Source organism: Mizuhopecten yessoensis, unplaced genomic scaffold (assembly GCF_002113885.1).
Source record: "Mizuhopecten yessoensis strain PY_sf001 unplaced genomic scaffold, ASM211388v2 scaffold11069, whole genome shotgun sequence".
NCBI lineage: Eukaryota > Metazoa > Mollusca > Bivalvia > Pectinida > Pectinidae > Mizuhopecten > Mizuhopecten yessoensis.
This window is the reverse complement of record NW_018408864.1, coordinates 299602-316002: the sequence shown is the minus strand read 5'-3', so window position 1 is coordinate 316002 and position 16401 is coordinate 299602. Positions and strand designations below refer to the sequence as shown.

Genomic DNA, 16401 nt, shown 5'->3' with positions numbered 1-16401 from the left:
CCCGAATCCTCGATTTCACTGTGATATATTACATCAATTTTTTTGTTTCTTAATGTATATTATCGTTCATGCCATCACGTGACCTCAATTGTAAATATGTTATGTATGTTTGGAGAAGTCATCTATCAGTTGGAAAAACTTACTGACTAATCCTATTGTCATATTATATATCAATAACATATGTTTAAACTGACCATATCCTAGCCTGCAAGTCTGTTCTTCTGTCTGTCGGTTTCTCTTTCCATTATTATAAAAAGTGTAAAGCCTTTTGCAAGGAACTCTCTCAAAAGAGAAACATAAAGTTAATATTTTGATGATTAAAACAACTTACAGGAAAGAAGAATTATAGCCAATTTATCATAGCTAGGTAAGTTGGTTTTACACACTGTATAAGCTGTGTAATTAACGTGTGTTCAACCCATTTGCACTGTTTGGCAACAAAGGACAGGTCTATCTAGGAATAGGTCCAGGATTTTGTTCAATGACTTATTACTTTAGTCGTCTGTCTTATTAGTTTTAACATATTAACAGAGCAACATGAAACAAACACAACATAATTATACAATATAAAAAGACATGCCGCCTTTGATGAAGTATACTGTAGTCCAAACTTAGTTGCACTGCTCCTTTTAATTAGAGAATATTTTGTTGTTTTTTCTCAAACATATTTGTCTATCAATTTATCTTTGTTGCAGATAGATGCATTAGAATAGAATTAATTAGTCTCCTTTCTCAGTTCAGCCAACCTCTGCGAAAATGATGAATACACTTAATATAATTCGCACTATATGTATAATCTCGAATATTTCCATTTGCTCTGCATTGCTACTATAAAACCTTACCAAACAAAATAGAATGATATATGACCTTAATTCTCACATAATCCCCATTGGTGTAGTGATATGAAGAACATTTTCGTCACGTCGTGACTAAATGACCGTTTTGACCGCCGTCACTATTATCTTAAGTGACGTCAAGAAAAGAAGAAAAATACGCAAATTGCTCGTGGTAACCCATCCGTGCTACCCAATTAAAAAACCCAATTGATCAATGTATCTCACAACAATTTATGTAGTTATGTTGTATAAAAGGTGAATTTCCTCACGGTGGAATATATTGATTAAATTGTTGAAATTAAAATGATGATTTTGTGTTTATTTCCACGAACTGTTTTTTTTGCCGGGAACGGTCGCGTGTAATCGTGACGTCACTAGACAGACAGCGTGAAATTTGACTTTGAAATGCGATAACAGGTTGGAAATATAAGAAGAAGAAAAATTAAAAAGGGAAATATAAGTATTAAACTGCCTTCTTTGGAAAGTTATTTTCCTATAATTCTCACAGGATTATGGGACAATAACTTTCCAAAGAAGGCAGTTAAATGCTTAAATACAAGTTATCTATATCATATGTGGCATGCAAAAACCTGTTCCTAAAGTTTACATTAGTCCAAAGACAACTAAAATTGTGCGCTTCTCTACAAGATACAAGAATATTCTTTTTCCATCGATTCCCGCATGACATGATCAGCAAAGACAAAAAAAGTCGATCCTTTATTTAACCATATATTAAAAAAACATATATTTATTTAGTCAAAAGATGTTTAGTACATTGTGCACTTCTACATCTGGACGAAGTTAGGGATTTCATAAAACACAATTTATTTTCGGATTGATGTTGCAAAAGCTTTACATGGACTTATTGATAAAAAAAACATCTACATCAGAATTAAATCTACTGTTCAACTTGTTTGTCATATCTTATATATCCACATTTTCTCCTCTTCTTTATAATTCTGTTATTATGATACGCACGAATGACATGTATACAAAAACAAATGATACTCTGCTATATTGAAGATTACTGAAACGGCCTATAGTCGGTGCTTTTGTTTACAGCAAAGGTGAAGGTAGTTAATATCGCCTAGCTTTGTATTCACAGTTTAGTTTCGTATCTTGCGAGATGTAAGAATCAATTTTTTATGTATAAACAATACATACTTACCTTAATGGATTAAACAAATGTTAATGCAACAAATTTATACGACCGTTGAGTTATTTCAATAATTATAATACAGCTTTTTTACCAAAAGTTATTTCTATTTCTAATCATTAGCATAATCAAGATGGCGGCTGCATCAGAAGCGATCTGCCACAGTGATCCAAACTTCGCTGTTATTTGCTCGTTTCTCGACAAATATGGCGAGCGATTGGGAATTGCAGAGACTTCACATATAGATCTGCAGAATTGGGTTGAGGACACGAAGCATGGTATGCCACGATCCTTGCATAAATGCGTTATACTTTAGAAATAATTGAGGCCGACATAGCGTTTTCATTGTTTTGGATTGAAATTTTCGATTTTTTCGAATCGACTATATTCCATCTTGCTTATATTTCAATACTTATTACTCAGTATGTTGCATAATCTACTAAACATTTGAATTATTGCACTCATACCGATTGCTGTCTTCTCGATTTTTCATATCCTTATCAAACATGCGAGTATAGTAAAATCATCATGTTGGTGTTCTGGTGAAGTTAAGCAAACAAATAGCGAATCGTTTAACACAACCAAAATGGTTTTAGTAGGTATTGCATTTATAATATATTAGCGCCATTATAGTAATACCGACACATTTTAAATAATATACCATGACTGCCAGTAATGATAATGAGATAATAATTCTAAAATATGCAAATGTTTATGTTTTAATTACAAAGCCACTCACACATTAGATAAAAGAAATATCAACAAACCACAGTTACCCCCCTTTGTTAATTACCAACCTAACTAATTATCAAAAGCAATGTTTTTACTTAATGTGTACATACTAGTTATAATATACCTGTCACACGGGCATTCAATTATAACTCTGTAGAGAAGTGGGGTCTTATAATCTGCATATAGTGCAAATCCATTTACCTTGTACATGTACATGTATATATGCATATTTGTAAATGTAAAATGCATGACAAGTTTTGCAAGAGGTTTATAATCTATATTGTCTGATTTCAGCCAAATGCTTTTAGCCTGAAAAGTTGTAAACATTTTTTTTTCATCAAGTCATATTGAGTTTTACAAGTTTTTGAGTGAACTAAATATTTAGTTCACCCACATTAATTTATAGTGTAGAATAGCTTAACCATGCCATTCAATTTTGTCAAATAGTGCTCCTTGAAAATACTTTTAAGATAATTCTAGATTTTCTCTGTTGCATATTTTCGGAGAATTTTCAGTATATTTTTAATCTATGATAAAAAAAGATAATTTGATTAAATTTGGGTATGCCAAAATTAGTACGTTTATAGTACTAATAATTAGATTCTTAGCAAAAATATTGGCATCTAGAACCTTGTTTTTTCTAATTCTGTAACGGTTTACAATACATTGAATACTTTGAGTGGTAAATTAAACTGTATATTTAGGAGCAGGGTGCGACATATCCCCCTCCCGATGGCCCAAAATTAGATGGTTTAAAAGTCTTGCATGAATTGACTGTAGTTTGGTGAGATATACTTTAACAATTATGAAACAAACAAACAAAAAAAGAAAACATTGCTGGTAGATTAACGTTACCAGCGGTCTTTCTATCAATTCAGACAATTTTTGAGAATTTAAGCCTGGTGAAAATAACTGAAACTTAAAATAAAATAGGTAAAAGAGATAGATAAAGATATTTACTTACTTATTGATTTGAATAATTAGATGTACTAGTTACAACTGACGGACATCATTTTTACCTGAAAAATGTCTCTGTTTATCGAAGAGGAAGTTGCAATGGTGTGACTAATAATGACAAGCAGACAGATCTGGAGTCGGATTTCAGGAATTTTAAACTAAACATTAAATACAAATATTAAATTAAGTAAAATAAATAAATCCATCACCAGCAATTTAATAGTAAATAATCCCCATTTTAATATTGTAGTTACTGAAGGTGAAAAACTTAAATTATTTAATGAAAACTGAAAAAAAGAGATTGTTGTCCGAGACAGTCTGCTGGGTTAAATCTGTTTTCGTTTACAAGAGGCAGGATGGATGAATTATTTACCTAATGACAACAAATTAAATGAAACTGTCTTTTTTTTTTTTTTTTATCCTGTAAAAAAATATTTACCTGCCCTGTAATAATTTTAAAAGTTTGAAACACTCTGCTTGATGCACTTAGTCTGTATTTAATATATAGTGATACTTTTACTGAAAAAAAAGTTTTTGAATTTTGGACCAGTAAGTTTCTACTTCGGGCAAGTGCATTTTAAGATCCAGTGGATTTAAAAATATTTTTCTTGCCCTGGGGAGACAATATTGTTGAAAAATATAATTGTCTATAAGATATAAAAATCTGCTTGTTCATAAATATGATTCACTAAGAATATAGATTAAAGTCACTTGAAAATAAAATTGACATGAAAGATGATTTTGACCCAAGTTTTACCCCACGCTGGTGTCTGGATTAGTCCCTACTTACAAGACAAGCTAGACAATGATAGCGAGTTTACTGGGGCTAAAATCAACGATGTATATATGTAACACTAAATGTTACGGAACACCATGAAATCTTTAACCCATGTGTTAGCTGGCCATGGTAATGTATATATATATACACATACATGTGATGTACCTATCTACTTTTTACTCTTCATAAAATTGTACTTAAACTAAATCGCTACATATTTATGTGACATTGTTATTTTACAAAACACCAAAGATTTGTTGAATGTGCAGATGTATATGAACCTAATTAGGTAATTCTGATAAATACAACTACAAGCTAAAAATCCACCATTTTTGGGTCGTTACATTTTTCCAGATACAGATGTGAGTTATAATTATATAAGGGGTAAGTATAAGCCAGTGTGTGTTGCTTTATCATGGAGTATTACTTTGATTTGATTCATATTCCTATTCCTGAATACACTGTATATATTTCCATTTTCAATGATGTCATGACTGGGTTACCTGTACACCTGTGTTAATCGTTTTGTAGTGTCATCATTCCTCATAGATATTCATGTGCGTCTGCTGAGACGAGTAGGAAAGGGTTCTGTGTCAACAGAAAAATGGGAGAGATATGTTGTCAAGGTGAGTACATGGTGTGCACGTGGTAGCTAGAGATACACGGATATAGAATAAAATATTTCAAAAAAGTTTTTTTGTGATCCCATTAACATACTTGCCAACTTTTTTGAAATTTCCATTGGGGAGATTCTTGATGCTCAGAATTAAAATATAAATAAAATGTGTGTAAATACCTCCTAGAGACAAAATAACCATTTAAAATGATAAAATTTGAGTTGTTCATTCTGATGAAATCATTATAATTAGATTTTAGAATATAGGAGTAGTTTAGCAAACTCACTGGTTGATAACACTTAATTTAAGGGTCCAAACTCTAGAGTCTCCCTCCAAAATAGGGAGAGCTGGCAAGTATGTATTAACAGGGATATATCCACTTTTAACTAGGTTTTAATATTTTAAGAAAATAAAAGTCTTGTATGTTTATCTGAAATGCAAGTGTCAAGATATATAGTTTATTGCACCTCTATGTATGACATGTGGCCCTGTTTTTTGTGTTTCAGTACTGTTACACCTATTCAGAAATAGATGCCTGGGAGGTGGAGAGATTTGGCTACAAACATTCCAAAACATCAACAAAACTAAAAATTCTAAAGGTAATATACCCTTCTACAGATTGTAAAGGTAATATACCATTCTACAGATCGTAAAGGTAATTGATATACCATCCTACAGATCGTAAAGGTAATATACCATCCTACAGATCGTAAAGGTAATATACCAGTCTACAGATCGTAAAGGTAATATACCATTTTACAGGTTGTAAAGGTAATATACCATTCTACAGATTGTAAAGGTTATATACCATCCTACAGATTGTAAAGGTAATATACCATTCTACAGATTGTAAAGATAATATACCATTCTACAGATTGTAAAGGTAATATACCATCCTACAGATCCTAAAGATAATACACCATTCTACAGATTGTAAAGGTTATATACCATTCTACAGATCGTAAAGGTAATATACCATGCTCCAGATTGTAAAGGTAATATACCATTCTACAGATTGTAAAGGTAATATACCATTCTACAGATCGTAAAAATAATATACCTTTCTACAGATTGTAAAGGTAATATACCAATCTACATATCGTAAAGGTAATATTCCAGTCTACAGATTGTAAAGGTAATATACCATTCTACAGATTGTAAAGGTAATATACCAGTCTACAGATCGTAAAGGTAATATACCAATCTACAGATTGTAAAGGTAATATTCCAGTCTACAGATTGTAAAGGTAATATACCAATCTATAGATTGTAAGGGTAATATACCATTCTACAGATCGTAAAAATAATATACCTTTCTACAGATTGTAAAGGTAATATACAAATCTACATATCGTAAAGGTAATATTCCAGTCTACAGAGTGTAAAGGTAATTTACCATTCTACAGATTGTAAAGGTAATATACCATTTTACAGATTGTAAAGGTAATATACCATCCTACAGATTGTAAATGTAATATACCATTCTACAGATTGTAAAGGTTATATACCATCCTACAGATTGTAAAGGTAATATACCATTTTACAGATTGTAAAGGTAATATACCATTCTACAGATCGTAAAGGTAATATACCAATCTATAGATTGTAAAGGTAATATACCAATCTATAGATTGTAAAGGTAATATACCATTCTACAGATCGTAAAGGTAATATACCATTCTACAGATCGTAAAGGTAATATACCATTCTACAGATCGTAAAGGTAATTTAACATTCTACATATTATAAAGGTAATATACCATTCTACAGATTGTAAAGGTAATATACCATCCTACAGATCGTAAAGGTAATATACCATTCTACAGATTGTAAAGGTAATATACCAGTCTACAGATTGTAAAGGTAATATACCATTTTACAGATTGTAAAGGTAATATACCATCCTACAGATTGTAAATGTAATATACCATTCTACAGATCGTAAAGGTAATACACCATTCTACAGATTGTAAAGGTAATATACCATTCTACAGATTGTAAAGGTAATTTACCATTCTACAGATTGTAAACATTATAGACTTTAATTCACAGGCAGGTATATCCCTTGGGGTTCAAACATATGACCTGCAGTGAACTGTGTTTTCTGTCATTGACTGAGAGTTAAAGGTAGAGTTATCAGTTTACTCCGCTATTGCTCTCTGATGTCTTAGAGTTAAACAAAGGAATGTTAGTTTACAGTTTATCTTGCTACATTGTGGGAGTCTGACTGAAGCCTATTTGTAACTGTAGGGAAGTGAACATATAGGACTGTTAGTATATTGAGATGGAGAGAAATCCACAGTAACCTGTATATAGCTAGCTGGTCGCCAATGATAAAAATATACATAATCAATTATGTGCACCTTTAAAACTTAACAGAACATAAATGCACGCATCTACTTTTCTTATCATTTTACGACAAACTGTTTGTTGTTCCAGAACTTGCTAGAAAATCAGTTTGACTACAACACAAAGTTTAAAGAGAAGGTAAATGAAGAGGAGCCAGGGGCTATGAGATTCCAGCCTATAGGCAGAGATAAGAATGGGTTAGCCTATTGGTACATACTTGTAAGTATTACAGAAATTTTACTCCTTTATAGTAAACTTTCTTAAAGTTGTAAAATGGCTATATTTAACATCTCAATAATATACAACTTACTACTGTTACAGTTAATGTGTTTGTAACCAGTCAAAGACTAATGCAAAATTGATCAAGAAATTTGGTTGAAGAAAATATTTCTCTAGCAATACAATGGTATAATTCATTCTTTTGAGAGGGAGATGTCACAAAATCGATACGGTGATAATAATGTTAATATAAAAGCAAAAACAATAAAGCAAATTATTTCTGATGTCAATTTTGTTAAAGTAAATTTAAGGTAAGTGGTTCTTCCAAAATATCGTAAGAAAAATCCTGACATTCATATATATTTATATACAATGGAAATTTTAAAGCTTATGGAATATATATGTTACAGGACAAAGAACAGAACCTCATGGTGTATCGGGAAGATCAGGATGATGTTGACGCTGAGACGTGGGAGATAGTGTGCAGGTAAAGTATTTTAGCACATAGAGTTAATTCACATTGAGCTAGTTCATGTAAAGTGTAAATCACAGGGAGATAGTGTGAGGTAAAGTGTTGATCACAGGTAGTTTGTGTGCAGGTAAATTGACTGTATGAATCACAGGTAGTTAGTGTGCAGGTAAAGTGTTGATCACAGGCAGCTAGTGTACAGGTAAAGTGTTGATCACAGGTAGTTAATGTACAGGTAAAGTGTTGATCACAGGTAGTTAATGTACAGGTAAAGTGTTGATCACAGGTAGTTAAGTGTACAGGTAAAGTGTTGATCACAGTTAGTTAGTGTACAGGTAAAGTGGTAATCACAGTTAGTTAGTGCACAGGTAAAGTGGTAATCACAGTTAGTTAGTGTACAGGTAAAGTGGTAATCACAGTTAGTTAGTGCACAGGTAAAGTGGTAATCACAGTTAGTTAGTGTACAGGTAAAGTGGTAATCACAGTTAGTTAGTGTACAGGTAAAGTGGTAATCACAGGTAGTTAGTGTACAGGTAAAGTGGTAATCACAGTTAGTTAGTGTACAGGTAAAGTGGTAATCACAGGTAGTTAGTGTACAGGTAAAGTGGTAATCACAGTTAGTTAGTGTACAGGTAAAGTGGTAATCACAGGTATTTAGTGTACAGGTAAAGTGTTGATCACAGTTAGTTAGTGTACAGGTAGAGTGGTAATCACAGGTAGTTAGTATTTATGTAAAGTGTTAAACACAGGGAGTTAGTGTACAGGTAAAGTGGTAATCACAGGGAGTTAGTGTACAGGTAAAGTTGTAATCACAGGGAGTTAGTGTACAGGTAAAGTGGTATTCACAGGTTGGTAGTGTACAGGTAAAGTGGTAATCACAGTTAGTTAGTGTACAGGTAAAGTGGTAATCACAGGTTGGTAGTATTTATGTAAAATGTTAAACACAGGGAGTTAGTGTCCAGCTAAATTAGTTACATTGATATGTTCAGGTAATTTTATATTTTTACAGTATTCATCATAGAGATATTCGTATTGTGTAGATGAATTGACCAATTTGCCTAAAAAGTGTTGCATAAACATGAATTTATTTTAAAAAATTCTACTAACATCAGTTTGTCTGAAACAAAAGCACATGCATTTAAAAAAAAGCAAAAAAAAAAAGCACTTGTTTAACAATTTTTGTCAAACAAGAAGCAAAACAAGGTTCGTTCAATTATTAAAGACATTCTGTTCCCAAGTTAAAAATATACTGTATTAGATAATTGAAAATGATCAGATAAAAAGTTTTACAGATTTCCTTTTATGTGTTACAGTAATAGAACAGAACTGGCAGTCTTGATAGGGAACCTTGAAAGCAGTATCGGTATGAAGACACCAGAGGAGGACACTACTACTAACTCTGGTATGTATTACACCACCTCACGGTGTACATTTCCAGCTCCAAAATATGTTAATGACAATAAGCATTTAACCAAACTTCTCTGTATTGCTTTCTTAGGAATGTAAGTAAGAAATGTCATCTTTGATGTAAGATATATACATATATTTTTTCAAACCCTAAGTTGGTCAAACTTTTCAGTCGGTGTATTTGTACATGTATGATAAATCCCATCCCAAAATAGCTTTAAAAACATCACTGTTGTCAAAGATACATTTTTATAAAATGCAAATTTAACATTTGATAGCGTCAAGCTGTTGACAATATTTATTGTATTTTTCGAAATTTATCAGGAGACAGTGTCAAAAGTGAAGACAAGGCCAATATCAAATCAGAAACAACATCGGAAGACTCTCTCGACTCCAACCCACCTATCAAAAAGGACCCAGACAAACAACTTGAGAATGAACGCTCACCAAAGGTCAGATCTGAAACGGAGGATGAGGTGGACGGGGTCGTAGTTAAGACAGAGGATGAAAGGTCTCGAAAAGAGGAGACCACTATACAGGTGAAAAAAGAAGCTAAAACAGAGGAGGATGCTATTGAAGTGAAAAAGGAAAAGATCGATGATAGTGTGGAAGAAAAAGAAGGAAGTCATGAAATTTCAAAGCAAAAAAATAAAGATGGAATTGTGGCAGATAATTCATCTCAGGAAAGTAGAGAAACAATCTCGACATCAGAGCCTTCAAAAGGTGAAGATGACAAGAAAGAAAAGAAAGAGGAAACAATGGCTGAAGACACGGCAATAGAGGAGAAAATCAGGGGAGATAAATCTATCAGTGATACAAAAAAGAAAACAGAACAAAATACAGAGGATAAAAGTGAGAGTGCTAAATCAGAAGTGATAGAAAAAGATAAGGACAATGTAAAAGATGAGGATAAAACCACTAGATCTGTAGAATCGAATGAAAACAAGGACAAAAATACAAAACCAAAGGACTTAAAAGCTGAAGATAAATGGTCGGAAAGTGTTTGTGAAACCAGTGAAGTGAAAGATAAATCAGAAACATCAGAGTTAGATGACAAAACAGACAAAAATACCACAAAAGAAACCAAAACAGACAAAAATACCACAAAAGAAACCAAAGTAGATCTCGATAAAGAAAAGGAAACCAGGGTAGATATAGAAAATAGTAAAAGTGAGGTGAAAGACAATAAATCTGATGATAAAAGTTCTGAAAAAAATGTACAATCTGATAAAAATAAGAACAATGATGAGGAAAAGTCTGATTCTAAATGTATAACAGAAAGTACAGAAAAAGATAACCACAAAAAAGACAAATCAGAAAAAGACTGTGATAGTGTGGAAAAAGAATTTATAGAAACAGAAGAAAAAACAGATGGAAAAAGTGATAACAAATCAACAAAAAACCAAGTTAAAACTAAAAATTCTGCAAAAGGAGAGAAGGAAGGGAAGACAGAGGAAAGTGAAGAGGAAAACTCTCCATCATCATCAAGTGCAGAAACCCAAGAACGTAAAGGTAACAAAGATAAGGTGGAAAGTAAGTCTAGCAGTGATGGTGTGCCAAAACCAACAGACCTTACAGTAACCACAGGCTCATCTTCAGCTGAGGCTGATAAACAATCTCAGAATTCCAAGGAAACAGGTGAAAAAAATGATAAATCTACAGATTCCAAAGATAAAGATAAAAATGAGAAAAGCAAAGTTGAAATAAAATCAGACTCTGTTGATAGCAAACAGGTTGATGAATCTGAGAATCAAATGAAAGGGCAAGATAATGTACCGAGTGAAAGTGTTGAGGACACGTCAACAACCGATGGAACAACAGAGGCAAAGTCTCCTAAAGACCAGGTAGCTGATGGTGAAGGGAAACCAGAGGCAAAGTCTCCTAAAGACCAGGTAGCTAATGGTGAAGGGACAACAGAGGCAAAGTCTCCTAAAGCCAAACGAGCTGATGGTGAAGGGACAACAGAGGCAAAGTCTTCTAAAGACCAGCTAGCTGATGGGGAAGGGCCAACAGAGGCAAAGTCTCCTAAAGACAAGCTAGCTGATGGTGAAGGGACAACAGAGGCAAAGTCTTCTAAAGACCAGCTAGCTGATGGTGAAGGGACAACAGAGGCAAAGTCTTCTAAAGACCAGCTAGCTGATGGGGAAGGGACAACAGAGGCAAAGGCTCCTAAAGACCAGGTAGCTGATGGTGAAGGGACAACAGAGGCAAAGTCTCCTAAAGACCAGCTAGCTGATGGGGAAGAAACCATTGATTCGAAAAATTCAACAAAGGATTCTAAAGAGGAAATAAGTGTGAAGGAGTCTAAGGAGGAAAAGGGCATGAAGGAAGCTAACGAGGATGAAACAGGTGAGGAAAGTAAGGAGATAAGTGAGGAAAAAGATATGGAAGACAAAAATGAAGACGATGGTGGAGGGCTACGAAGAAGTTCACGGTCAAGGAAGTCAGTAGCTCTTCCTCAAGCTCCTCTGCCTGTTGCAAGGAGAGTAACACCAAAAGCTAATAGGAGTAAGGTTCAAAAGGTTGTCGGGGAAGAAGAAGAGGCCAAAGACGTCATTAAAGAGGAACAAGTAGATAAAGAGGATGAAAACGATACAAAAGATACAACAGGCACAATAAAGGAGGCAGAGAATGAGAAAGAGGAGGATGGAAAGGTAAATGGAGACGTATCGCAGCATGAGAATGACACTGTAAAAACAACAACTACTAAAGGTCAAGCTAAAGGTCAAGCTAAATGTCGCAAGCGTCAACTGCAAGGGGAGGAGTCTGTTGAGACCTCATCTGCTGAGCCAGACTCCAAGAAGTTAAAGAGCGCTAAGAAAACCACAGCAAAGGGCAAGTCCAAGAAAAGGGTACCAGCTAGAGTCATTGCTTCATCATCTTCCTCCCAAGAGGAGAGCGATGATAGTGATGATGTTCCACTGAGTAAAGTAAATCGGAGTGGAGGTAGCACACCACGAGGGAAGGGCAAAGGAAACAGACGTGGCAGAGAAGCTGAATCTGTAGTAACACCCACCAGGAAAAGCTCTAGACCAGTCAAGGTGATTACATGAGAACTTTTTTATACTTGCAGTGTAGTTGTATTTATTGGTGTGTAGGGAAAGAAAATCACAATTACAGTGGAATCATGTTCATACAATTTGCATGAGTTGAACATCTCTACTTACTCCCAACAGAGACTGTGCCAATTAAGACCGTTTTTCTTCAATTTTGTTCCATGGTATTAAACAAATGTTTTTTTGTTTTTATCTTATCACGAAACTTCCAAAAAATAATATTTCCACAGAAATTATTATTGCGTCACATCCTGTCTGTCCCTTTTTGTTTATCATTACAAAACTTTAACACATCTATAGTTTAAAGATTTTACAAGACCTGTATTTCTGTAAAAAGCAACATATACTGTAGTTTCACCTTCACTTTTTTTCCTGCATCAGATACAAATTTAAAAACAACTTTCTTGACATCTTGAGCAACATTGCCTACAAGCCTATTGAAATTTTGAAATATGAAAATATCTATATATATATATAAAATTGTTATATGTTTTCTTCACTCATTATGTATGGTTTTGAGGAGGAATTTTTGTTGATGTATTAACCAACATTATTATTTTTTATTTAGAAAAAGAAATTTGACAGTGATGAAGAGGAGTGTACCCCTAAAGCCACTCCAAAGGGCAAGACAATTGTGACTCCCAAATCCACCCCCACCCAAGCCCCGAAGGTTGCACCTCCTTCCTCGTCCTCATCCACAGAGGTAGAGGAGGAGGATTTATCAGGGAGGAGGAGGAGTGCTCGTGTTAAGATTATGGCCAAGCAGAAGAAGAAGAAAAAGCTTCTGATATTTGAGGGATCGTCTGATGAGGAGCTGATAAAAGAGGAACCAGGCGATAGTAGTGAATTTCAGATGGAGTCAGAGTATGATTCCGATGAGGAATTCAAACTCCAAAAGGGGAGAAATGCACGCAGGCAAGCAGCCATAAGTAAGTTCTTTTGATAAATTCCGCAGGCCAATGAATTGTTGTTTTAAGTAAAAAAAATACTGAAAAATTATAACTTCATTTTTTTTTATATAGAATTTGTACTTAAGTCGTGTGAAAAAATAGTAAAACTAATAGAAGAGTATACAGTATGTAGAGTATACAGTATGTACATTAAATTTGTTTACAACAAAGCGTAATATACCTACTGTATGTAGTTTGCTATTTTCCGGAGGGTTTTAAGGATTTTCAAACAACTTCAAAAAACTGCAATTACGCATTCTGGTAGGACAATAGATTTGATAAATAATTTCTGAAAAGACAGCATACCTAGCATGTCATTTATGAAAAATAAAACAAAATATAATCAACAGCAGTTCTCTGGGTGTGGAAATTCAGCAGAGCTGGACTGGGCTTTGAACCCAAGACTTCAGTTTGTTATATGCTATCACTCTGACTGAGTGACCTGGTAAAACGAAATGTCCAGGATCAACTGTGCTACAGTTATATCCGGATTGAAATTAAGGGGAGGTTACTCTATATTCAAACAAAACAGTGCAGTGGAACAGACATCCTTAATTGATTTGCAAATGCATAACAAGTTGTGAAATAATATATTCTGTGAATGTCTTGCATTTGCGAATAGAAATAAGAAGAGAGACTTCTGATTTATCATTGAAAGTTATGATGAAGGTTGACGTCCAATTGTCAATGATTTCAACCATTTTGTATGAAATGGATTAGAGTAATAGTAAATATACTTAATAAAATGATAACGAAATCAATAAAATGATAACAGAATAAAAAATACTTTATCAAAAGGAAATGCAATTTGAAACATATGTTTTACTTTACTTGTGATTGGCAAAGTTCAAATCTCACAAAGATGTTCTGGATGCATATTTGTGCCCTCAGATACCCACAAAAATAAGCATATATACTGTATATAGTTGCTATATAAATATATAATTTAATCTTGTTTGTAACAAGCATTTTCATTGGCTTAAAAATTTATGTTATCAGCCCATAACGTAAAAAAATGATGGCGCCGTTTGTAACGTCGCTTTTGATTGGCTGATACAGCAGCGCAATAATTTCTAAGAAAAAGGAGTCCATCAATTAAAGTGGATTTCCACAGGGATTGTGTGTAGTAGATTAAATTATAGGGATTAACTTGAATATATTTTTCATTTTATGGAGCTATAACAAAAAAAACCGGAGTGTACTCTAAATAAACTCCGTTTTTTTGTGTTATAGCTCCATAACATGAAAAATATATTCAAGTTAATCCTTAAATAACTGGTGATAACTTATAGATACATGTAAAATTGTGCTTAAAACAAGAACAAAATGGGCAAATAGTTAAACTTATCATAAATGGATACACTAATTATGGTCCGGGTCTCAAAGATTTGATATTTAATTAATATATTGTATTTTTTTTTGTGTTTGTCCTCATAACAGAGGTAAAAAAAGTCAAACTCCAGGTATAGTTGCTTTATAAATATATAACTTGTGATAACTTATAGATACATGTAAAATTGTGCTTAAAACAATTAGGCCATTTTTTTCTGAAATACATGAGTGATGTAAGAATTTTGTCCCCTTTATTGTGAAAAAAGGGATGTATGTTGTTTTTGCTATTCATTAGCAAAACAATTTCAGATATCCAACACCCATTGATATGAAATCTTCAATTGTATTGTATCTTATTTAACAAGCGAAACAAGTTTGATAATTTTATTACATTATGTTTATTGGATTTTAATGGCCTGGAAGATAAGATTTTGAATGAAATTTCTGCTATGGGAGATTCTAACAAATTGACACTTTATAAAAGATATCTCTGAAAGGCATCATAGGGATAACAACATTTATTTATGAAAGAGTTGGATGAAAGAAAGTTGTGTTTGTTAACCGTTTTTTTTTTTTTGCAGAGGCGGTTGAGGAAGAGAAGAAGCGAGTTGTGCCGGATGACACTCCGTGCTGCAAGTGCCTTAAGTACAACCAACCAGAATGGGTAGGTATACCTATTGTGTGGACATACAAATAGGCTTTTTATTAGCTCACCTGGTCCGAAGGACCAAGGTGAGCTTATGCCATACTGTGGCGTCCGTCGTCCGTACGTCCGTACGTCAACAATTTCTTTAAACAACTTCTTCTTCTTAACCACTGGTTGGAATTAAACTAAATTTGACTGGAAGCATCCCTAGGTGGTGGGGATTCAAAATTGTACAAATGGTGGGGTTGACCCCCCCAGGTGGCTGAGGGGCGGGGCCAAAAGAGGTCAATTTGCCCATATTGCTTTAAGCGACTTCTTCTCTTGACCTAAGAGGTGGATATCAACCATATTTGACTGGAAGCATCCCTGGGTGGTGGTGATTAAAAATTGTACAAATGTTGGGGCTGACTCTTCAGGGGGCTTAGGGGCGGGGCCAAAAGGGGGCAATTTGGCTATATTGCTACAACCGCTTTCTTCTGTAGAACTGTGCACTGGATATCAATCATATTTGATCAAAAGCATTCCTGGGAGGCAGAGATTTAAAATTGTACAAATGGTGTGGATGACCCCCCAGGGGGCTGAGGGGCAGGGCCAAAAAGGGTATTTGGCTATACTGCTTTAAGCGACTTCTTCTCTGGAACGAAGAAGTGGATATCAACCATATTTGACTGGAAGCATCCCTAGGTGGTGGTGATAAAAAATTGTACAAATGGTGGGACTGACTCCCATGGGGGCTAAGGGGCGGGGCCAAAAGGGGGCAATTTGGCTATATTGCTACAAACGCTTTCTTCTGTAGAACTGTGCACTGGATATCAATCATATTTGATCAAAAGCATTCCTGGGAGGCAGGGATTAAAAATTGTACAAATGGTGTGGCTGACCCCCCAGGGGGCTGAG

General features: G+C 34.2%; 1 protein-coding gene across 2 annotated transcripts in view; it reads left to right on the top strand.

Annotated features, from left to right (window-relative positions):
* The first annotated feature begins 2115 nt into the window (after positions 1-2115).
* LOC110465334 (trichohyalin-like) overlaps positions 2116-16401 on the top strand; it is a 29527-nt gene continuing 15241 nt past the window's right edge. Inside the window, exons 1-10 of one of the 2 annotated variants that reach the window (XM_021521080.1) lie at positions 2116-2270; positions 4991-5085; positions 5583-5675; positions 7516-7644; positions 8055-8131; positions 9427-9515; positions 9845-11374; positions 11471-12561; positions 13145-13505; positions 15440-15522. In XM_021521080.1, the coding sequence (XP_021376755.1) occupies positions 2126-2270; positions 4991-5085; positions 5583-5675; positions 7516-7644; positions 8055-8131; positions 9427-9515; positions 9845-11374; positions 11471-12561; positions 13145-13505; positions 15440-15522 (3693 nt within the window). In that variant the 5' untranslated portion in view covers positions 2116-2125. Of the gene's footprint in view, positions 2271-4990; positions 5086-5582; positions 5676-7515; positions 7645-8054; positions 8132-9426; positions 9516-9844; positions 12562-13144; positions 13506-15439; positions 15523-16401 lie in introns of both variants that reach the window. The other variant, XM_021521079.1, reaches the window with a different exon arrangement.